The sequence below is a fragment of the Coccinella septempunctata genome, chromosome 1, assembly GCF_907165205.1.
Source record: "Coccinella septempunctata chromosome 1, icCocSept1.1, whole genome shotgun sequence".
Classification (NCBI taxonomy): domain Eukaryota; kingdom Metazoa; phylum Arthropoda; class Insecta; order Coleoptera; family Coccinellidae; genus Coccinella; species Coccinella septempunctata.
In genome coordinates this window covers 17,739,581-17,763,138 of record NC_058189.1, presented here as the reverse complement: position 1 = coordinate 17,763,138, position 23,558 = coordinate 17,739,581, and the positions used below count along the sequence as shown (strand labels likewise).

General features: G+C 34.9%; 1 protein-coding gene across 1 annotated transcript; it reads right to left on the bottom strand.

Moving 5' to 3' along the window:
* Window positions 1–4,115: 4,115 nt before the first annotated feature.
* On the bottom strand, window positions 4,116–21,535 carry LOC123322833 (ankyrin repeat domain-containing protein 12). Its single transcript, XM_044910861.1, has 10 exons — window positions 21,019–21,535; window positions 20,197–20,466; window positions 12,549–12,968; window positions 11,940–12,192; window positions 11,509–11,674; window positions 10,917–11,138; window positions 7,816–8,043; window positions 5,168–5,371; window positions 4,920–5,115; window positions 4,116–4,540 (listed from the first exon to the last, which is right to left on the bottom strand). Exons 1-10 carry the CDS (start codon window positions 21,284–21,286, stop codon window positions 4,305–4,307), a joined length of 2,463 nt encoding a protein of 820 aa, XP_044766796.1. The 5' UTR covers window positions 21,287–21,535; the 3' UTR covers window positions 4,116–4,304.
* Between the last annotated feature and the right edge of the window lie 2,023 nt (window positions 21,536–23,558).

Sequence of the window (23,558 nt, the reverse complement as noted above, 5' to 3'; positions counted from 1 at the left end):
TTGTCTACTACATAATTTGGGGGAAAAAAGTCTGGTCTGCAAACATCGTTCTCCAGTTCTCCTTCTCTCTACTCTTCATAAAGATCAGAGAGACCAATAGAACAACCGTTTCAGACGTCGGACACATACCGGGCGATGATTCTGAACGCTACCCTGATAATATGAAAAATGTGAATCATATACAGAGTGAAATTTCCGATTTTCTTTTTCCTTGAAACGAAGGCTCAAAAATGGTGTTCTACATTATACATAAGTATTTTTCAGCACCTTTAAGTTTTTTAAAAACATTGTAACGGGTTTAATTTTGAAAGCTTCAATCTCGAGCGCCAGCTATTTTAATAAGGGGGAAGCAGCAAACCCACCCAAGTACCTATTAGTCGGAGACAGAGTTCGGGGTTATCTAAGGTGGTAGCGATAAAAAGTAATTTAAAACTGAGTTTATTATCAATCTAAATTGCAAATTACAGTAAACCATACAAAGATTTTCAAATCGAAAATAATGTACAGCTGATGGCAAAGCTCAAAATGAGGAAACATAAATGAAACAAATAAATTATCATGGTGACCCGTAAGTCAAAAATTAATACAGTAAAATTAATAAATTAAACAAGCTCAAACTAAAAAAACAATTCTTCAAATCAAAGAGACTCAATCAAATACGGATTAAAAAAAAGAAATGATTGAAAGCGATCACTTCGATTCCTTCTGAGACAATAAGTGATGTTGTCTCAGGAAAAGCCAACTTGTAATCGGTTAGTTCAGCGTAAGTATATTAGTGAAGTTAAAAATTCGATAATCAGGACGGGGTTGGTTCAGGAGAAACACCATGCAACATCACAGGGTAATAGACGGGGTAGTTTATTGCGGCCGATCTGTGGCAACCGCGGGTGTTACAACAGCTCTCTTAAGCACACTGTGTTAAGAGGGCTGTGGTGTTACACGGCCAAGAGTTACAGCGGAGAGGCTTCGAGCTTCTGGCCAAAATGATTATGAGTTAACTCATCTAACGGGCTGGGTCAGTGTGGTATCTCCGTGAGTGTTACACGGCCAAGGGTTACCAGCGGAAAGACTTTTCTGACGATTAGTCTCGGTTTTCCAAAGAACCAGGCGTCAGAAATCTCAGGAGAAGAAATAGACAGTCGGTACAGGTTCAGGCAGGACGGTTCACTTAGTAGGCGGTAATAAAGCAAAACTTCATTTTGTTCCGGTAACGGTATCACCACTAGAATATCAGAAAAACGAAGCAGTATCGAAAAAAAATCAGAGCTTATGAATCACGAGTGAAGTGAAGAATAATACAGAATAACTGCAGAATAAAGAATGAAAACCGAATCAAGAATCAACACCGAATCAAGAATGACCCTTGTCCGACGTGGTGCACTATTTATCAACTTTTCAACATGTAAACGGTCATGTGACCAAAATTTCATTCAAGAACCCGGTCTTTTAGAATTATCTCCCTAGAAGAAATATCTCGTACCACGGGATTGTAATCATGAAGATTAGAAAAACAGGGATGAAAAACATGATGCAGCTGAAGAGTTGGCTAAAAAATTTGACAGTAGCTCCATCGCGATTCTGCGAAAGTGGAAAAGAAAAGAAAGTAGACAATGCTGTTAGTCATTGACCAAAAACGATATTCAAGCAACATTTTCAAGTCCACTCAACCAATGGGTCTATATTAGTGCGTACCTAGGCTAATCCGAACTCTTATATATTATGACAATTATGTACTGATTTAAAAAAAAACTAACAGAAAATTCAATCATTAAGTCGAACAGAGAAAAGGTTCAGAGAAAAACTTTTAAGTTGCCGGAAAAACCAGTTAAATAAGGTTAGATTAGGTATACTGGCGACTCCTTAGAGGAGGCAGAGGGGTCTCCTCTGAGAGGTAAACCCTTACCTGTGATAGCGAAACAGGTGTCGTGGTTCAAAAACACATTTTTGTGAAAATCGTATAATCTGTTTTAAGTAACCTTTTTTCAATGATTCATAAAATGAACAGAATAGAAGGAATATCAGAAAGTATTGTGCAATCAAAATTTGGGTATTCGAATCTTGAAAATTAAACTATAGGTCTATTGAAAAACATAGCAGATCTAAAGCTAATTTGAGCTGTAAACTCGAATTTTTGAAACAGGCATTTTGTTGTCAGGGGTTGGTACTGGATCGAAAATATAATGGATGAGGTAAGAGGAAATTCATTATTTTTCACGTAAATTTTAGAACAAAGTCGAAGAAATGTCCCTTCAACGGGTGAAATTGTATTGGCGAGAAGTCAAATTCTTCCATTAAAATTAAAATAAGTACCTAACTATAACTACACCTCACTCATTTTGTGTTTCAAATAAGTACATATTTCTGTCCTACAGACTTTAATCCGTACGCTCCTAACAGGGGTTTGTTTTTTCATTCGGATCAAATGAGGCTCTTCTGTATTTTTATCTTTTCCACAAATCTATTCGTCTCTTCATTGCGATGTTGTAAAAAGGGTCTCACCCAACATCGATCTTTCTTTCTTCTCTTTCTCTGAGCAGAATACTTAACAAAACACAAACTGCAGCATAAAACACTGCGTTTTCTTGATCCTCAATGTCCAACTATTGAAGAAAAGCGAACACTGAAAACTTGTTCGTATGTATATATGTATACAGGGTGGGCAAAATTCGTTGTCTACTGAGGAGATCTCGAGAACTATAGCAGCTAGAAGAAAACGGATGACACATTCTCGAGCTATTTTTTCGTGACTAATCCAAATCTGCCTATCATTTTAAGATTTCGAGTTATAAAAAAAAATTGAGATTTTGACTATTCCGAAAAGTTCTCATAACTTTCTTGTCTTTTAAGTTACAGATCTGAAACTTAAACATTCTTAGGCACTTTCATGCGTAGAAGCTACTGACAAAAGATTTTTTTCCAATTCAAAAATATCAAATTCAATAAAATTGCATTTAAAATAATGAAGTTCACCCAATGATTCGAAATGAAAAAATATTTTGAGCTCATCAGTGGATGAGCGTGAAAAAGTGCCTGTAGAAGGTTCAAGTTTCAGATTTGTAACTTTCAAAGACAAAAATGTTATGCGAACTTAACGAAATTGTCAAACTCAAAAACAAAGTATCGTGGGAGGAGAAGTATCACCATTCTGTTTCTCCGAAAAAGAGCTCGGAAATGTGTTTTCTTCTAGCTGGTATAGTTCTCAAGATCCTTTCAGTAGACAACGAATTTTTCCTACCTTGCAAAGGATGTTTCGACGAAATCGACTTTCCGACTTTGAAATGAAAATGGGGTGAGCACAACCCCTTGTATTTTGAATAGGGTTGAGGGGTGTTGCGTAACTTATTTGAAGATCGAATCGAGTACTATCTGACCACGGCCTTCTCCCTTTAGAACCTCTTTAAAAGGCCGTGATCTGACCTTAAAAATATCCATCGATAATGAAATAACAGCGAACATAGTGAAGAGGCCATTTGGAATTTATCTCAATATTATTCGTGTATCTGACACTTAGTTATGTTGTTAATTTTTTGTTCAAAAAAGTAGACGGCCCATGTTTTTGATTTACCTTAGTCTAGCTTGACTTTTTAAGAACGTAACATATGTGTGTCGCAAAGCGATTGTAAATTTATGGTAGAATCAAAATGGTGTATTCCATAGAAAGAGGGTGGAAATAATAAAATTATTTTTTAGAAATAACGACTCAGCGCGAAGAGCGGCTTTACTTAACGGAAGACAACCTGGAAAAAATGCATCCGCTGCTTACGTTGTGCAACTAGTTGCTAAATTTGACGCTACGCTATTGGTTCAGTCGGAAATAAAAGAGGGTGCATGAAAGAGACAAAGCGGGGGACGGGGCTGTCTTAGATTATATAGCAATGGATCCGACGCGGACGTTTGGTACTTAGGAAATTGTCCGATGTACCTGGTGTTTTTACGCACAACAATCATGAAAATCCTTAAAAAACATAAATTCCAACCTTATAAGATACGATTGTGAGTGAGGATGATCCCGATCGCCAGTTCTGTGAATATTTTTTTTCCATATATTCAAATATGGATATGGTGTGGTACGAATTGTTCGAAAAATATTTATCTTTTTGAATGAAAACTCCTTCTGAGTCATTAAATTTGTATTTATTTCATCAATACAGGATTGTTTGCTAAATAAAAAGAATTATTACAATTGAAACCAAACTAACAAAAGAGGTTCAAAGCTTGGCTTAGATGCTTACAATTTAAAATATAATTTCAATATATCTTATCACAGTCGGTAATTCCAAGAGACTTGCGAATCATTGCAATAATTAAGCAGGTAGTAGGTCAAAATCATCACTAACATGAACCATTGGAACATGATGTTCTTCAATTGTTGGAGTTGATTTTCTATCACAAAGATTCAACTCTATCATCTTCCATTCCCAATCCATTTTTTGAACTGCATGAAGAGATTCAGCTTCATTATGATGCCTCAGAAGCATGTGTTCTTTGATTTTTTCCCATTTATCATCAACATCCTGAAGCCAACTCAAAAAAAGACGACCTGAAAATAGGCAAATGATGAAAATATATGTAATGAGTTGTATACATATCTACATAGGGAGCTCTATTAGTGCATTAGATAATTTGAATACTGTGTCGTCCTTTTGAAGCTCTTGCTTTGGGTTTCACTTTCAAATTTGAGCGGAAACAGTGAACGTTGAAAAGGAGATCCTTGAGAATTCTGACAATCTTAAATCACTTCTGATTAATGAGCCATATACACTAATTGCCTATTGAAAATTTATTAATCACTAGTGAATTATGAGCCCTTTTTCTCTGGTCCATAGACGACTTTATTATAATAATCAAATGAAAAAGTTATGGTGGAAAGAATCCAAAACTTCCGTCTTGATCCAGATTTAAACATTCTTTTGACTCACCATTATATCTCGATCTAGCATTTCGATCCTTCTCTTCTTGCTCTGGGGTTATCAAATTGTATACCTCTTCATCCCTAAGTATGGAACATACTGAAAACGGTAGAGATTGATTTGCTAAAGCTCTGGCTGCTCTGCCATGCACTCGCAATATTTCTTGTTCTACTGAAAGGACCAGTTTTTCTTTCTCGATGACATGCTACAAAAGTTGAAGTTATGTGACATATAAAAGGCAAAGATTCATTTAATACCTGCATTCTTAGCCTATATCTTTCTTTCTCCTGATCTGTAAAAATATCTTTCATTTGCGGTGGCAAATTTGGAGGATAAGAAACATTAGGTGAGGTTGATGTTGTATTTGCCAATACATAGGTGCATCTGTTCATCAGATAATCCTTGAAACCTTGGGGCGGCTTTGGTTGAACAGGAAATAAACCCTTTCTCCTTTTTTCAATCTGAGAAAATTAGTAATTGAAGAACTCTTAAGGCAAATAAACCTATTCTCCCAAATAAAAATGAAACATTCAAGTCAAGAAATTCTAAAAAATTTAACCAATTATCCATACTATTAAATATATTATTTTGATGAGAAGCACTGAATCTAACTCAAGGACAACCTTTTAAAAATCTATATTACAATCCATTCCCAAAAATAGTGTTTATTTTGATCACTTAGTTTTAGTATACTTCTTGAATTATTCATTTTCAAAGGAAGACAATTCGCATACAGGGTGTTAACAGTGCTCGATCGGTCGGTACCTCTTGGAAATTTTGGGCTAGAATAATTCAAACTGACCGAACCGACTCTACTATGTAGACGCAAAGACTAAAATAATTTTTGACTCTATAGGCTGGTTCCAAAGTGTTAGTACAGAATACTCAATTGTCATATATGTATTCTGAATCTACATGAAATTTCATTGTTGATAGTTTTCGCCGAACATCATTTCTTGAAAACTGTCCGTGATAAATGCAAGACTTTTTCTTATCGAATTCCCGAAAACTTTGGGGTTTTTCGGATCACTTCGAAAGACATTGTGATTTTTCGAAAATTACCTTTTTCTGCAGAAGTCCTGAAGATGAAACTTTCGGTATGATTTATTGAATCGAAAGTAACACTTTGACTTTAAGAAAACTGTACCGAAAGTAGGTTTTTCGGGACGATTCCTTCACTCTTCGTATCAATGAAAACGGATTTGACAAAACATGAACTTTGTACTTAGTTTTAGGCGAACTGGTCATGTAGAATACGAGAAAACACCTCGAACATAGAACGTTTTCAACGAAGATAATGAGTTCTTGGTTTCACTTAGCGTTGTTGAAGATCTTCACATTAGTAAAAGGTGTCTCAGTAAATAACTAGGTATAAGTTAAACTTCAGTACGTGGGATCTTACAGAAGAACAAGTTTCAAGCATATCACGAGCAACTAGTGCAAGAGATGGCGGTTAAAACTTATTTTGAATCATGCTGTAACAACAGCCTGACCATTCCTCAATAATGGCCATAGGCCATTGGATCATCAGCATAGATGGCCATTAACAGCAAGAGATTAGTGTATTTTTCAAGGAAATGTCAATGCTGAAGGATATTTAGAAATGCTTGGATGTGAACTATTTTGATGGTTTGCCAATAGACCTTGTAAGTGGAATATGGTTCTAGCACAATAATGCCCTCCTCACTGAGATTTTGAAGATATCCTTTATTGATAGATAACTTTTCCACCAGGATAATGGAAGACGTATAGAACATCTTCTGTAGAAGAACCATAATTATTTTTGATATTTCCACTACATTTGTCCAAAAAGTCATTCATGACAGAAATTTTTGAATTTTTTTTATCCTGCACGATTTAGTTTGACTCTGTGAGTAAGTATAATCTGAATTTGAACTGCGTGGTAACATACCACAACACTCTTCTTGAATAGCGTAACGATTGTTACGCTCTTATGTATTATACACATGTGCAGCTGCGTCTGCCAATGCCGATGATAACATCTGTTTAGGTGGAATTGTGTATCAGTTCTATGTTGTGCTTTCCAAGACCGAAAACTACACCCGACTAAATTTTCATATGATTTTTGAACCTATTCCCGAAAATTTAAATCACTGGATTGGAATAGTCCACCAAAACTCGAATCTGGCAGATCTGGACCCATTTGTGAATAAAACTACATATTTTGCTTCATATTTTCGTGTTATTACTTGCGTTACTGACCGATAACCGTATTTTTTCACTATATCTTGAGAATAGAAAAACCCTTAAGATGTCTGCGCATTAGCATAAAAAAGTATTTTGCTCAGATTAGAACAGAAAATTTTAGATTGGGAGAGAAGGGAAAGGGGCGGGGGATGTTCAAGAATTTAATAAAACATTTATCACGAACGGTTTTCAAGATATGATATCCAGTACCATCATAACAATGAAATTAGTCAAAATAAGTCGTCAACTTCAAAAACTGACACAAATAAATTATGACAAGTGGGCTATTTTGAAATCAGAATTTCATGTAGATTCAGAATATGATATCCAGCCGATCGCGGTAGTGATTGTAAGTAATACGAGGAATAGACAGATGCTTTTATTGCCGCCTCATCATGAAGTTTGTCATTTAAAATTTTGACAATTTTATAACTGGTAGATCTCTGAGGGTTCCGTCGTAGATCTTGAGCTTCATCAAGTTGACCTCTCATAGTTTATAGAATTAAAAATAATTTTAGTTTATGTGTATAGTCAATGCCACCAAAAAAATTTCCATCATTCCTTCCTAGCTCTTGATTTCCAAGAGTTACATAAAGGCCGAGCATTATTGACCCACCCTGTATACAGAATACTCGCAACTTGCCTACCGACATAAATTTTAAATCTCTGACAGCAATTTTCGATGAACCCATATTACCTGTTTCCGAATGTCTAAAAATAATTGGTAGCAATTAGTAATTGGCTGCTCATGGGGATGTATTTGAGATTCTGCAGAAACATCAGATGTGTCCGCAGGAGGAGCTGCAGGTTCTTTGCTAGGTTTCATCTTTCTTTTTCTGGGATGTAATTCAACTGGGGCTGGAGTAGCTGTTGTGGCGTTTGTTGACGTTGAAGATGTAGAGGAAGTTTCATTCTCATTGTTCAACTGAAAAGAATTTATAGTGAAAAAACACTCCCCATGAAATTTCAACTGTGACCTGCGACATGGTTGGAACATCCATTTTGAATGAGTTAGTGTGAATTTCATTACCTTCAAATATGGTTAGTACAATAAGACCGACAAAATCGCATATTGAATAAAATAATATATGTCTCACATTTCAATGTAATTACTGCTATTATTAAAAATAAAATTACATATTTAAATCGACTGTTATTAAAACCATACTAAACTAGCAGAGACTAGGAAAGGTGTGTTTTTTATTTCAGGACCTTGATTCAAGCACAACAAATAAATGTTATTTCTTAATCCTGAATGACCCGTGAGACCATTGATTATTTTGTAGAAATTCTGTGATTGGGTGGTTATTGAAATGTTATTGAAATAAATAAACTGTTCTCAATCAAATATCACGATTGTGATATCAGGGCATTGAATCTCTTATTGAGATTTTTATCCTTGGCCAAGTGCTATTTGTTAATTCAAAATTTTTAAACATGCGAATTCACTGTAGGGACAACGTTAAAATAGTGAGTAATGCTAAGATTAATCATGTAAGGTTTAAGGAGCTTTCAAAGAAGGAAGACCTGAGATTAAGAACTCACGGTAGACGGGTAATCGCGTAATCACCATCATTATTTTATACATCTAAAACCATAGAACAATATCACTTCTATGTTTATCAACCCTGCGTCCCAAGAAAATGAATAAAAAGTATTGAAAAATGCTAAAACCTGAAAACTTCAGGAATAAAATTTTCAATTCATAAATGAAAGAAAATCAATGAAACGAACAACCATTACAATTAGGTAGAAATCAATTATGAAAACATAAAACGTAAGGGAAGTGAATTTTTTCCTAGGTTCAGGTCTTAAGAATGCACTTTTTCATTTAACATGGAACAATATTGGAAACAAGAAAATATTTCTGATAATACTCGCGCGAGACAAAAAAAACGATAACCAAAAATTTCGCACATTTTCAAAAGCAGTTATCTCTTCAAGTTTTTTTTGCGAACTTTTAGGTAAATTCTTCTGTAATGATACCATTGTTGAAATTTTGATTTCAAGGTATATTTAGGGATGTGAAAATGTCCATATATTTCTTGAAAAAAATTGTAGCAATCCTGTAAGATGCAGCAATTACATCAGGGGGCGTCAAATAGTGTCAAAATAAAGTACCATGCTTTAAGAATATTTTGTATTTTCATTTGCGTTAATTCAGGCCGATTTTTACCGGTAACTTGTGGTTATGCCATCAGAAGTTACCGTTTTAATTTAGTGTGAAACCTGTTATGCCGTCATATATTATGTCACTGGTATTTACGCGAATAACCGAGTTCATGATCAGAGTTTAGCGGGATTGTTTATGTCAATTGTATGACAGAAGCTTGAACGAAAAAACGTGATCGAAGGAAAATTACATCTTTGTGTTTATGTTTTCATGAACACGATACTAAATTTCACCAGCTTAAAAAGGTGAAGGAACGGGCTATAAAATATCAGCGTGTTTTTTCAATAGGTTACAAGAAATAAGAAACATTTTTTCCAGATGAATTCATGACTTGCCAAATCTTCGAACTGGCTACACGTACCATCTGAAATTTACTTTATAACCAGTTTAATAATCCCTGGCTTTGATCTTCCTAGAAAAATTTGGTGTACCCTGAATCGACTTAGGACTGGCTATGGTCAGTGTAATAGCATGCTCTTCAGGTGGAATGCTGTTGATAGTCCAAGATGTGAGTGTGAAGCAGAAGAAGAAACTATAGACCACTTGGTAAAGAGATGTAGAATATATAAATTTCAGAGTGGTTTCGAAGGCATTAATTCGGTGACCGATTCCTTTTTGAGATGGGTTACGAATTTCAAAATTATTTAATGAGAAATATAAAATTCAATACCCCTCTCGTTTTTTCTTTGCTTTTTGTTTTCAGATTATTCTCACTTCGTTAACCATCATGGTAGAAAGAAGGGGGATTTTGCCCTATGAAGAAGATGTTGTTCAATATAATAATTTCAGCTTATTCTTCCCACAAATTCATTATCATTACACTTATACAGGCAAACAAAGAGTTTTTTCTGAGGTTTTTATCTCTGTTTTCATGTATCATACAAAGATATGTATGGTATGCCTTTGTCATTTTTCCTCTGCTTACACCAAGATCTGGAACGAAGGAACAGGTTTTTAGGATCTGTCTCTTGTTGCCATTTCTTTACACACGCTTCATTGTTTTCAGATTGTAAAAGTTTTGTAAGATTCTATTTCAAAAGAATCTTAATGTCCCTTTAATTTCAAAGGAAGCTTTAAAATTAAAGGGACTTTAAATTTGATTAGGAAACTAGTACATCTCAATTCTGCTTTTAGTACTTTTTGTAGCGTTGACTTAGAAACCTTCTCCAACAGAGACAATAAATTGAATACAAATACAAAATGTTTATAAAGGATGGGGTCTTATTTTGACACTAGCTGACAACCCCTGTTGCTGCATTAAACAGAATGTTGCAGAAAGTTAGGTTAAAAAATATCTGCACATTTTTACGAGCCATATATTCTCGAATGTAACTTTTAATCAAAATTTCTACAATAGTATTATCACAGAATTGACTCAAAAATCAACAAAATCACGATAAATGTGTCGAATTTTTGCGGTCAGTGAATATGGTTTTATTCGAATCCCTTACAAAGCAAACATTTCATGTTTAGATATCCCAACAAGACCCATGGAAATGAAAAGCTTTCCTATGTAATTATCGGAAAAATAATGATAAACAATGAACTTAAAACACATATATCTCCAACAAATGATCAAAATGAGGCGAAGATAAGTTGATGAGACACGTTACGACAACTCCTACCTGGGAATCTGTAGTTTTTGATATAGTATTGGCCAATGCACTACTGGTCGTAACTGGCGCGTCAGTAGATGTATTCGGAGCTGAAGGAGAAGCAGAAGGAGAAGGCGAGTGAGATCGATGCAGTTGCGGAGAAGAGTTATTGCTACTTCTATCTGGAATTTGAGATTGACCGCCACCCTTGTGGGAACTTCGCAGCACTCTTTGATGGTTAGCGCTGCCACGCTGGGGATGAGTCCCGTTTCAAAAAATTGTTCAAGAGTACAATTTCGAAAAGTTTCATTACACACTTCGAAATGAAAATTGTTGATGAGCACAAATGTGGATTAATCAAATGGTTTTTATGTCAATTTCAGAGCACAAAACTTCTACGTCGCACTTTATCTTTTTTTATGGAGGAATTCGAATAGTTCCTAATAATTAACGAATGATTCTGAGGAATCTGACCAGGTCCGAGGTGAAAAATGAAAGATGGTAGATTTGTGTGCATTCAAGTTACCAGGACGAACTTGCATTCGTCGGTTGTCATACATGAATGCCCATGGCATCGGAATTAAAAGTGTGAATAATTATCTCATTGAAGTATTATACTCACTTGATCATCTGCAGAAGTAGAAGCTGCACCCTCTTTTTTTTCATCTGGTTTACTTGCGTTTTCTTCTTGGCCAGAACTAGTATTCAAATCCTTATCATTATTTGAATCATTGCTGCTGGCACCGGGAGGCAGTGAAAACTGGGAGATCTGGAAGGCGCTAAACAGACTGCGGACGGACACGGCGAGATCGAGAGATACCCTAAATAAGTGGGGCTACCCTGTGGACTCCAGACTGTGCGATTATGGAGAACTGCAAACCACGCAACATATGTACACTTGCCCACTGTGCCCTGCTAGATGTACCATAGAGGACCTTGTGGCAGCGAAGCCGAACGCAATTGACGTCGCCCGATTCTGGGCAAAAAATGTTTAGCCCTACTATACTTTATTACTGTACTTATTATATGACTATGCTTATTATGTTACAATACTTATTATATATGATGCTTCTGACACGAATAAATAATAAATTGCTGCTTGAACTCGGAACCACATAAGGAAGGGCTTGATGTGTTCTTTGTGAATTATTTTTGCTACTCCTATTAACGCCTGCTTCTTGCTCATTACTATTTGTTTGGGGTATAACAATTTTCAGTGGTGGTACTTTCAAGTCAACTTTGGAATCATCTTCTACATCGCTCGATACTTTAGGGCTTGGGCATGGACTTTTCTTATCTGAAGCAACTGTATGAGAATATACAAATAGGTTGCTATTTCAGGAAAATGCTTTATGTTTGCAGATGACACAATCCTCATCAAGTGACCAAGATCTAATCTCCATACTAATCAATTCTGACATGAGTGACATGTTGAAGTTAGTGAATGATTGAATTTCAGCAAACTAGTAATTAATGAAGACGAAACAGTGTTCATGCACTTTGAAAAAAAAAAACAACTCCAAGCGGGCCACTATAACTATAACAGATCTGAACTTATTATAGCAACAACTTTAGAACAATTCCTCATTTGATTGGAAGGGGCAAATATATCAAGATGAAATTCTAGAATCATATACAGAAGAAATCGTAAATGATTTATACCTGCTTTGTTGACATTCAAATTGGAACTTTTATTTGACTTATCCGAATTTGGTTTGCCTGCTTGCCCTTTATTTTGGGAAGTTCCACGCAAAGCACCCTTTTCTTTAGTTCCTTCATCTTTGCGTTTCTTCTTCCTTGATTCATCCTCAGTATTTTCTTCGACATTCTCATTCATTTCCTGAAACCCTCTTTTAACAGTTTCATCCGATGTGGGAATGGCAGTAGATGTTTCCCCTGTCGGTTCATTTTCCAAAAACGTTTTTTGTTCTGTCTGATCTTTCGTCGATTTAAATTCGTATGCGTCTTCCGCTTTTCCAGATTCGGTGTTTTCATCTGTGGTATTGGACTTTGTTTTACTATTATCGGTTAATTTTTTATCATCTCTTCCTCGAGGTGGTACTCTTGAAGGTACCATTGACTCTAAAATGAAGGTATTTTTGAGCAATAACTGTAAATCGTCTCAATGATTTGACAGGAAAATTCCAAAAGTTTGCGAAAAAGAAAAAATAACACTGAGGAAATAAAAACAAAATATCAGGTTATCGAGAAAGACTTTTGCAACTAAAAAGCATCGCATCACATGGAGTATTGAATTGAAAGAAATAAGTGTCTCATTTTAGGTCGTAAAAAGAAAGAAAAAGGACTCAAAGAAGGTTGACAGCCAAGTAGATTTATCAATAAAACTTTAGGTCAAAGTTCTTCCCGATTATCTTGAAGAATTTTGTTTTGTATTCAGATTGTTAATGAATAAAGTGAAACAGCCAATAAAATTGGGATATGTGTGAGCAATTAGCAAGACAATTCTTGCAATGAACAGGGAAATTAGCTCAGAACTTTGTGGGCATATTCAATACATCATCGGTTGTCATACCAATCTTTTGTCTTCAACCGGTTAAGTATGTATTATAATATCATTACAAAACTGCAGAAACTGTCCCACAAATTCTCAAATCCATCTATAGGCCCTGACATAAGTACGAGGACTAGAGCGGGCTTCACGAAATTTTGATTGCCCAATCAACGATTTGACTATCACTCAATTTCCGAAATCAATGAAATATTTTAATTGCAGAATATATTGAAGAAGTAGCAATTTAGAATCATTGAATGGATGCATATGGAATATAATTTGATGCGAGAATGATATTCTGAATGTCATAACAAAATTATTGATTGAAAAGAAATTGATTTTTATTTAGCCAATCAAGCTTTGTGGAACCGTGGGCTAAAGGAAAAATTATCCTTTTAATTGTAGGGCAATAGTAAGCAAGTAAAATTTCCAAAAAGAAATAAATGAAATTCAATCAGTATGTGCATTCTCTAATTCCCTGAGATCTCTACCAATATATTTTATTGAAGAGTAAATTTCAAATCATACTATTGACAATACTGCTAGACATTTTGGTATAAGATTATTATATCACAGGTGTCCTTTGTGAATCCATTCTTCACATAAAATTGATTCAAAAATCAAATGACCAACTATTGAGTTTGATTGCTTCCGCAAATTTCATAATCCATGATAGTTATGGATTCTATTTAATAATTATTATAAAATTGAGAATCCAGCTCAATAGCTGGTAGGATATAATATGGAATTCCTAACCATTGTCAGAATTTCATGATTTTTTTCCATATCTCTGTTTTTTAATTGCAAAAAAAATTCACATTGTTTTTCCATAGTGCTATTTGCTTCATATTTTCCATTCGGAAAGTGGGAAGAGTGCCAATAATAATTAAATGAACAATACACTGATGTATTTACCACTTGACAAAGTAAATAGAGAAGCAGTTTTTTCCCGTTCCCATTTTTGTTTTGTTCACCTTGTACTTGGTAACATGAGTTTGAATTATTCATAATAATAGTGTAATCTTCCTTTTTGACTGAAAATAATATGAATATTCAAGTCGATCTTCAAGAATAATCCTCAGTGTTTTCGGTCATTCCAAAATATTTCTATAAAATGTAAAGTCGATCACATTTTACAAGATTTAACAGTAACAGAAATCAACTTTGTTTCATTGGAGCGAACAAATTTATCATTTGTGTAATCTTTATACACCATGAGTTAATAAAAAAAAAACTGAGGATTATTAGTAGGCTGCTCTATATAAAATATGCATTTCATTTTCGTCTTCCTTCGCTATTCTTAAGATTTCTTCTATTGTCGTAACAACCATTTAAAACACGAAAAACATCTCTGTTCACATATTTCAATAGCGACATCGATTTATGATATTGAACGACCATTAGAGCCATTTTGTAACATACCTTTGTGAATTTGTGATGCTCGACGCATTTCTTTTCAAAAAAGTATAAGAAAACACAAAGGGATTAAGTAAGTTTGACAATATAATATTTCGATTTCAAATTGTAAATGAGGATTAATATTGAACAAAATACTGCAATTGTTATTTACTATCAACAAAAGCAAGTCAGTATCGTAAATGACATTTCACGTCAAGTCAAAAAGTACGGGTTCAATCACAGATCACAGAGACAAGACAAATTTCTCTTTGGTCTAATCGATGTTGATGTACACTACGCGGTAGATCAAATGTGTCGCTTTATTTAAAAACACAGATTACAGAGTAGAAAAGAGTGTTTAAAAATAGCGTTGGCAACGACCACTGGTCCTTCTGGAGTTGTGATCAAAGTTTATTTGATATTTGTATTTATTTGATTTGCATTTCCAATATGATTACATTTAAACATAGATCATCTTCATTTGTGAATATAGCAGAAAAATAACAATCGGATTTTGAACCTGCTTTTTCTACAATAATTATTTCAAATAGTTTTCAGCTCATATTAGAACCAAACACACAATCGTATATTTCTTTACAGTTGCGATTGTTGAAAAAAACTTGACAGGAACATTTTAAAAACTCCCGTGGATAGAAACGAGTTTGGCTCCCGTTGGCCGTTGGTTCCAAAGATATTACCAAAGATCTTTAATATTTGATTATTACAATATCTTATCTACCGTCGACCGATTTCATAATGACCATCCCTGTGCAAAGAGCCAATAGTTTTGGGGAGCAGACGATGCTAAATCGGGATTTACTCGAGGGTCGTGAAGACCTAGTGGATGTTGAAGATTAGATGGTAGAAAGAAAAAAAGGTTATATGATGTATGCACCTTAAGCGGTGGGGAAAGCGTCTACATGTTTTCAAAGATGTAAAAAAAAATCGTCAGGTGTGTCAGATCAAAATCCTGTATATGCCCTATGCCCTACGTGTCTCTGATAATAAATTCAAGTTAATCAAGTTTGCGTGGTGGGGCTGGCCGTACGAATGAGTTGAAAATGGTGAAATGATTTTTTTTTCGAGTGTGTCAGATTTTTAGATATGTAAATTGAACCCAAAGGAAGCTACTTTTTAAGGAACTGACAATTCGGACGTGACACGAGGTCACAGCGATCCTTTGAAAATGCAAAAAAAAATCGTTACTTGGACATACTCGACCGTGTCAGATTTTCTTACCGATGGTTTCTCGGTGCTGCAGACGTGTTGACCTAATAATCTGACACTAATCAGGGCGGGTTTTCTTAATCTGTCAGTTTGATGATGATGATATCGTTTCTGTATTCATTACGAAAGTTGTAGATAATAAAATTCTATACAACTTTTGTCTGAAGTATTATAATTTTACACACTCTTAACCGTTTTCTAGTTAGAGGGGGATAAGGGCGAGGAGCTTAGCCACACATGCGAAAGGCCAAGGTCAATGTAGAAACCCAGTGTTAATGTGCATTCATCGCCATATATCTCAAAAACGCTCAAACGAAGAAAAAATTGCTTCGTACAAAATTTGTAGAAAATGTTATGCTCTACAACTTATATAATAAAAGTGAAAATAATTTGAAGACCAGGAGAGGAAATAATTCGAAAAAACTGATTTTTGTGACATTTATGGCCAATTTTTATTGTTTCGGCTCGCTGAAACTGCCAGTTTATATTTTTTCCGTTATTCTTGAATCATCAACTTCAAATTAAGATAAAAAGCCACCCCGCTCGACAACGTACACGTGACGTTTTTTTTGCAAGTTTGGCGACCTTCCACACATTTTCGTCATGCTTAAATTGTCAGATTTAGAGGATATATACACTTCAACATGTAATCAACCACATATATTTTAATCTGACACGATGGAGTATGTACAATGATTTTTTTTTTACTATTCTGACAGGCTATCCTAATTTGAAAATGTTCAACACCTTGCCAATGGATACACAAGAGAAGGTCAATTATAGGCTGTTCAAAAAAAAAAAAAAAATATTTGAATTTCTGTTGAATACAAATATACAAATCTAATTTTTAGTAGAGGTAGTCTACAGGGTCCAAGGTCCCATTATATTAATCTGACACACTCGAGTAAATACCGAATTTCACTCTTGGGCTACCCAACTGAAAAATCGGAAAAAATGCCGCCTTTGATTGAAACCGACAAGATTGAAATATTGGTGTATTCTGATTTACTTCCTCTGTCGCAAAGTATCTTCACTCGAGGCGATGCTACACCACTTACTTATTTTTTTAACTTACTTGTTTGATACAAAATAATAAACAAACCTTTTAACTGCCTGAATTATTTCATTGAAATTGAATCAGATTCGTTCATTTTTGAATTAGTTATCGGGAGCGCATCGGATTTTTTTTCCATCGGCAGGATTTTGTCCATCAACGATCTTAACCGCTGCATACGGAATCTAATTCCTTTTTTATGTTAAAGTGTTTACGGGCCCACATAATTAAACTTGAGCACGATTGTTCATCAATAATTGGTCAAAACCAATCGTTTGAAACCATTCTCTGCCCAAATTACGAAAGTTTCAGACAATCGCTCAAAATAAACACGCAGTAGTTCCTAAGAAAAGCCGAGTAAAAACGAATAAAAAAATCTGACGATCCATCCACAGTTTCAGTCCGATTGAGTTACTTGGACGCTGAATTAATTATTTGCTATCATAAAAATAAAGTCCGACTTTTCCCTGCTCTTTGAAGTTGATGCATAATTGGCTGACCGTGTATGGCCCTGCTATTTGGACTCATGCAAAAGTAGCGCCTGCGCTAATTTGTCAGGAGCAAATCAAGTAGAAAAAATTATTGCCTGACAATGAACTGAAAAGAGTAACTTTGAAATTATAATTATGACATTTCAGAGTCTATATCATACTCCGAAACTTTACTTTATATATTATAATTTCAAAGTTCCTTATTTATCAGTTCATCGTCAGGCAAACGATTGGTTTTGACCAATTATTGATGAAGAATCGTGCTCAAGTTTAATTATATTGGATATTGGGAGAGAAAACCTTAAGTTTCAGAAGATGCAGAATCCTCCCAGATTGAATTTCAATCGATAGTTTGTTTTTCTCAGTATTCCATGATGTTCCAACATGCATCGAATTCTTGATTTCAGTTATCTCAGAGAAAATATACAGTGGCATTAGAGGATTATGAATAACAAAAATATCTTTTTTTAGGGATTTTGGCTAGAGAATGACTATAATTTAAACATATTATAGAATCAACACCACCGTTTGATCCTTATTGTTGTGAAGCTACCTGCGTACAAGAGTTAATTAGTGCAGATGCAAGTTAGCCTCTGCCTACTAGCTCTAATCTTAACAAAAAACATCGAGTTCTAAGGGCGTTGTCCACCAAAGCTACGCAACAGCGACACAATTTGAACGCGTTTAAATCGTGTCGCTGTTGTGGGACAACATGGTGGGAAAACATGGGATGAACACGAAAGATACACGCTGGAGATATCGAATCGTTGTCGCGTCGCTATTGCGTTGCTTTGGTGGGACAAGGCCCGGCGCGGTTCTCACTGGAGCGATAAGATAAACGATGCGACAGATGATTCGATTAGCAACCCGACCCTGATTCGACACCGATCTCTTATAAGGCGCGGTTCTCACTGGAGCGATACGATAAACGATGCGACAGGTGATTCGATAAGCAACCCGACCCTGATTCGACACGGCTCTCTTATAACCGTGCAAACGTAATGGAAGCAACTAATTCAGTGCACACTGAAGCGATCGCGATACTACATCGATAAATATCGAAATCGCGTCGGTTTGGGCGACACAGCTGCCGTGTCGCTTCAGCGACAGAAAGGTGATTGAGAATCAAATCGGAAAAAGTAGCATAGAATTTCGTAATTGATTGACAATTAAGCGCTTAATTTGGATATCGTATCGCTTCAGTGTGCACTGGCGTGTTGCGAAGATAAAAGTTGCATCGGGCTATAAAAGATTGCTCATGTTGCATCGCTTGTCGTATCGCTCCAGTGAGAACCGCGCCTAACCGTGCAAACGTAAGGCGCGGTTCTCACTGGAGCGATACGATAAACGATGCGACAGGTGATTCGATAAGCAACCCGACCCTGATTCGACACGGCTCTCTTATAACCGTGCAAACGTAATGGAAGCAACTAATTCAGTGCACACTGAAGCGATCGCGATACTACATCGATAAATATCGAAATCGCGTCGGTTTGGGGGACACAGCTGCCAGGTCGCTTCAGCGACAGAAAGGTGATTGGGAATCAAATCGGAAAAAGTAGCATAGAATTCCGTATTTGAGTGACGATTAAGCGCTTGATTTGGCTATCGTATCGCTTCAGTGTGCACTGGAGTGTTGCGAAGATAAAAGTTGCATCGGGCGATAAAAGATTGCTCATGTTGCATCGCTTATCGTATCGCTCCAGTGAGAACCGCGCCTAAGACTTCTAAAATATCACCATTCTAGTACTTTGATAGGGTTGCAAATTTTTTTTATTTTATTCGAGATGTCTGGTCAAAAGTCTAAAAACAAAGTTTTTGGTTCAATATGAAATCACACTAAATTCGGTAAAGGGTGCTACTTTGCATTTTAAATTGACAGAAATTTATCTTCAATCCCTGGAACATCCCATGTGAGATATCTCTGCTGTATTTGGTGCCAGTTGCTTATAGAAATGTATTGTTTGTCAAAAATAAATAGATGGCGATCACATGAGAGCCATCTGCCAATTAGATTGGTTAATTTTTTAAGTCTAAGTTCTTAGGTATAAACCAGCCAATAATTTTGAAAAGCATAAGATTGAATTCAGATCAAAAGTATTGTTTTTCATGTAGAAAGATTATAGTTTGTTTTTTATAGATGCTGCATGGACAGTAAAAGATATAATGACAATTGAAGCAAGAAACAACCAACTTGGCTTAGTATATTCATCCTCTCTATAAAGTGTTCATTAACTTTTGTCTGTTAAATTTAATGACTACCTGTGACTTTTTTGGGAATATTCATAACCATTCATTGTTACCGAAGAGATGCCAAGGAGTTTGTGTTCCTGATCAATCAGAGTTTACTGATCTATCATGATACTGTTCCATAGCCTTAACTGGCACTAAGAATTTTATAATTACAGCCAATTTTTTTCCTACTCTCTTTTCGAAATGCTCATAATTCAACTTCAAAAAAGTGTAAAAAAATAATCAGTGAAGAATTTTCTGATTTAATTATTATTAGTTAGTTGCACTTTCAGAAAAGTGTTCAATAGAGACTTACACAGGACCTAGAAACACTTCCCCTGTAGAATCAGATCCTTTTCTATAATAACCTTCAATTAAATGAAAAATAAAACACACCTGGTATAGGCAAACTGGGATTCAGAACATATGGTTTGATCATTGGTGTTGCCATATCCAATGGACTCTTTCCTTTAGTATTTTTGTAATTGATATCTGCTCCATGTTCTATTAGTAATTTCATAATATTTAAATGACCATTTATCACAGCATCATGTAATGGGGTATCGTTATCCAAGCCTTTAGCATTAACATTTGCACCTGCTTGTACTAGTTTAATTGCTATTTCATACCAACCATAGTTACAAGCTTCATGAAGAGGTGTCCACCCTGCAAATACAAATAACATTACACTGAACATGTACACCTGATTCGATATTAAAATGACTGAATGATACAACAAAGTTACTACTTGAACTTTTTCATAGTTTTTTTTTCCATTCTCAGGTTTTTAACCATCCACCAACAACACTTTGATTATGCTGCTATTATCCATTTCAATAAATTCATAATTTGAGATGTAATTTCTGTTTGTCCTTTTTCAAAAGATTTTGAAAATATAAAACATGTTTTGGTTGGCATGAAGAGTATAATTCATCAGCAATTTTTTTCCCTTTGATTTAAAGAACAGTTTCATAATCAAACTTTAATTTCAAAGTTTCCTTTAGTCCTATTAAAGATGACGCTAAAGGAAGCATTATTCTTAAAAAGGCTCTGATTACGAAACTGGCCGTAAGACCATTATAAATGTTAATAAGTTATAGTAACCTATATGATGCTGTTATGTTAATTTTATGGTTTCAAAAATTGATTTCCAGTGGTATGGTGTTAGGAACGTAACCAGCAGAAATTTTCTTTAATAATCCCTGGGTAATGCCTTACCAGCAAAATCAGTAACATTTGGATCAGCTCTGTTCGACAGTAACTTATTCACTTGTTCTATATCTCCCTTAATGGCTGCCAAATGTAATGATGTTTCTCCCCTTTCATTTCGATCTTTTTGCCTCGAAAATGAGTAATTTGTGCCACCAGGGCTTTTAGGTATACTTTCATTCCCAGAAGTCATTTGCATCAGGAGAGCCAATTGTTGTCTTTCAGACATAGGTGTTTGTAGGTGAGATTTAATAGCTGAAGATTCTTTAGATCGCATTGCTGTTTTATATTATAAATTAATTACTATGATACTTAATATCATCTAAAATCTATAAATGCAATTATAACCTGAGTGAAATATATTACGTATATTAGAGAAATGTGTAAAAAATTTCGTTTCAAGGCAAAATTTTGTACTATGTTGAGATAAGGCAGATAAAAAATAAAAAACTCTATTGAATAATGATCAAATTAAAACAAACATGCTAAATTTTTGTCTTCAAAAACTCAATTGGTTATTGTCAATTTGTCATTCTTTCTATGATTCTGTCAGATTAACTGATGCGTCATATACATGGATACGTTCCGTAAAGAGAGCCGTGTCCGGTATAATGGCAAACAGTATCAACTTGATACTCTTTGATGATAGTGTGAAGTTGGCTAGCTATCTAGTTCAAAGATAATCACATATATCTGATATGATCTAGTTCCTCTTTGCTATCTATTTGCAGAATTCCGAAGATGCTCGAAGTAGAACCACCACTGGTGTACACCTATTCTTATTTCCCCGACTGCTGCAATTCGGAATATTAATACATTGAACTTTAGTTCCATAGAGAAAGTCTCTGTTTAGTCTCTGTTTAGTTCAATGTATTAATAGAATAGAGATTAGAAGCAGTGGCGTGGCGGAGGCCTCCAGATACCGTGGCGCAGGGGGCCCCAACACTAAAGGAGCCCCAAGTCATACGAAAAAGCCGTAAATGGGGCCCTCCATGAATAATCGGTTGTACTTGCCACTACTCGAATCTCTTCTAATAATATCATATATATATATATATATATATTATTATTATTTGTTCATTAAAAAAACATATAATTTCAATTGTAACCAATGAGGTTCAATTATACCCGAAAAATAGGGAAATACAAATTATAAGTAAAAAACATATAGGTAGCTAAAAAAACCTTAAGGTGTAGAATGATATTGTGACAGTGTATAAAGACTTTATGCAATGATTGCGATACTGTGAGAGATTTTGAATGGGAAGTGTGTACGGGAAAATTGAATGTCATCTTCTAATCAAGTGCTTGATGTTATTTGCGGAACATGCCAGAAGACGATTTGTTTCCTCACCGTCGTATTAACAAAACATTTTCAAAACATCGTGAGGAAATTGCATTATTTTGATATTCATATGAAAATCAATAAATCCAAGGTTTTATTAAAATGGAATATGAAAATACGAGGTGAGTGACGAATCGCCTCTGCGGCTGCTTCATTTGTATTATTTTTGACATTTTAGCCTTGAAAAAGTATCACTCTAGATTCGAAACGTTGGCGATGTATTAATAATAGATTAAGAAAAGACCCTGTCATTAAAGAGAATCAATCAGGTTTAATCTACAAGATAAACTGTGGCGATTGTGATAAAGTCTACGTTGGACAGACGACACAATATTTAAAAAGCTGGGCGAAGGCATTGTATGCGATCAAAAGAGTCGACAGCATTATTCAGAAGAAATTTTAAAGAAATGATTTATATAAAAAGAACTCCTAACACTGTGAATTAACGGACTGATTTTGGTGGACTGAATTCATATTTGAATTTAATAAATTGAATAAGATTAAGATTGTAGGCATATTGATTTTTAAAATATGTGTATATAAGACCGACCTGTCCATTTTAATATGTTATCTTGATAAGATGGTTGACTGTTAGATTGATTTAAATTGTGCAACTAGGTGATTTTTTTCAATCGCGCCACACATCGATTGGTTGTTGATGCACTATTCTGATGTTTTTTAGCTCTTTATGACTGTATTGTTTTCTGACAATGTATTTTTTGATGAACTCGTTGATGATTTGTTCTGAAGGTTAGTCCCATCACCATTGTTAGCTTTTTGTTGTTCTATAAATGTCTTACATGTTTTATATTGCGATTCTGATTTTGTAACATTGCTTTGTTTTCACAATTTATTTACTATCTCAAACATTTTATATTTTAGCTTGATAACGGCTACATATTAGCCGAAACGTTGCTGATAGAACAAAAAATTACATATATGTTCCTATGACCGTCATTCTCTACCCTTAATAATAGATTAAATTAAAGTTGTCCAAATTCCTGTAAAACAATTCATTAGTTATTACCTAATGTTAGTATGACACTCATACTATGAGTATAAATAAATAGTCGGAAGTTTTAAAAGTGACGAAAACGTTACAATATGAAAGCTGTATAAAGTGCTTAGAAATGATAAATATCGAAATCTTTTTGATCATAGTTTTAAATAGTATTGAAAATTGAAATCCGTCGATCACTTCGAG

What these genes read in the sequence shown, in the direction of transcription:
- LOC123322833 (XM_044910861.1), bottom strand. Translation starts at nt 21,286, where the DNA reads ATGCGATCTAAAGAATCTTCAGCTATTAAATCTCACCTACAAACACCT. An exon ending in AGAAGCATCATATATAATAA is followed by an intron (nt 11,675 to 11,939) that starts GTATTGTAACAT and finishes GTCCGTCCGCAG; the next exon opens with TCTGTTTAGCGCCTTCCAGA. An exon ending in TTTTAGACATTCGGAAACAG is followed by an intron (nt 5,372 to 7,815) that starts GTAATATGGGTT and finishes TAATTTTCTCAG; the next exon opens with ATTGAAAAAAGGAGAAAGGG.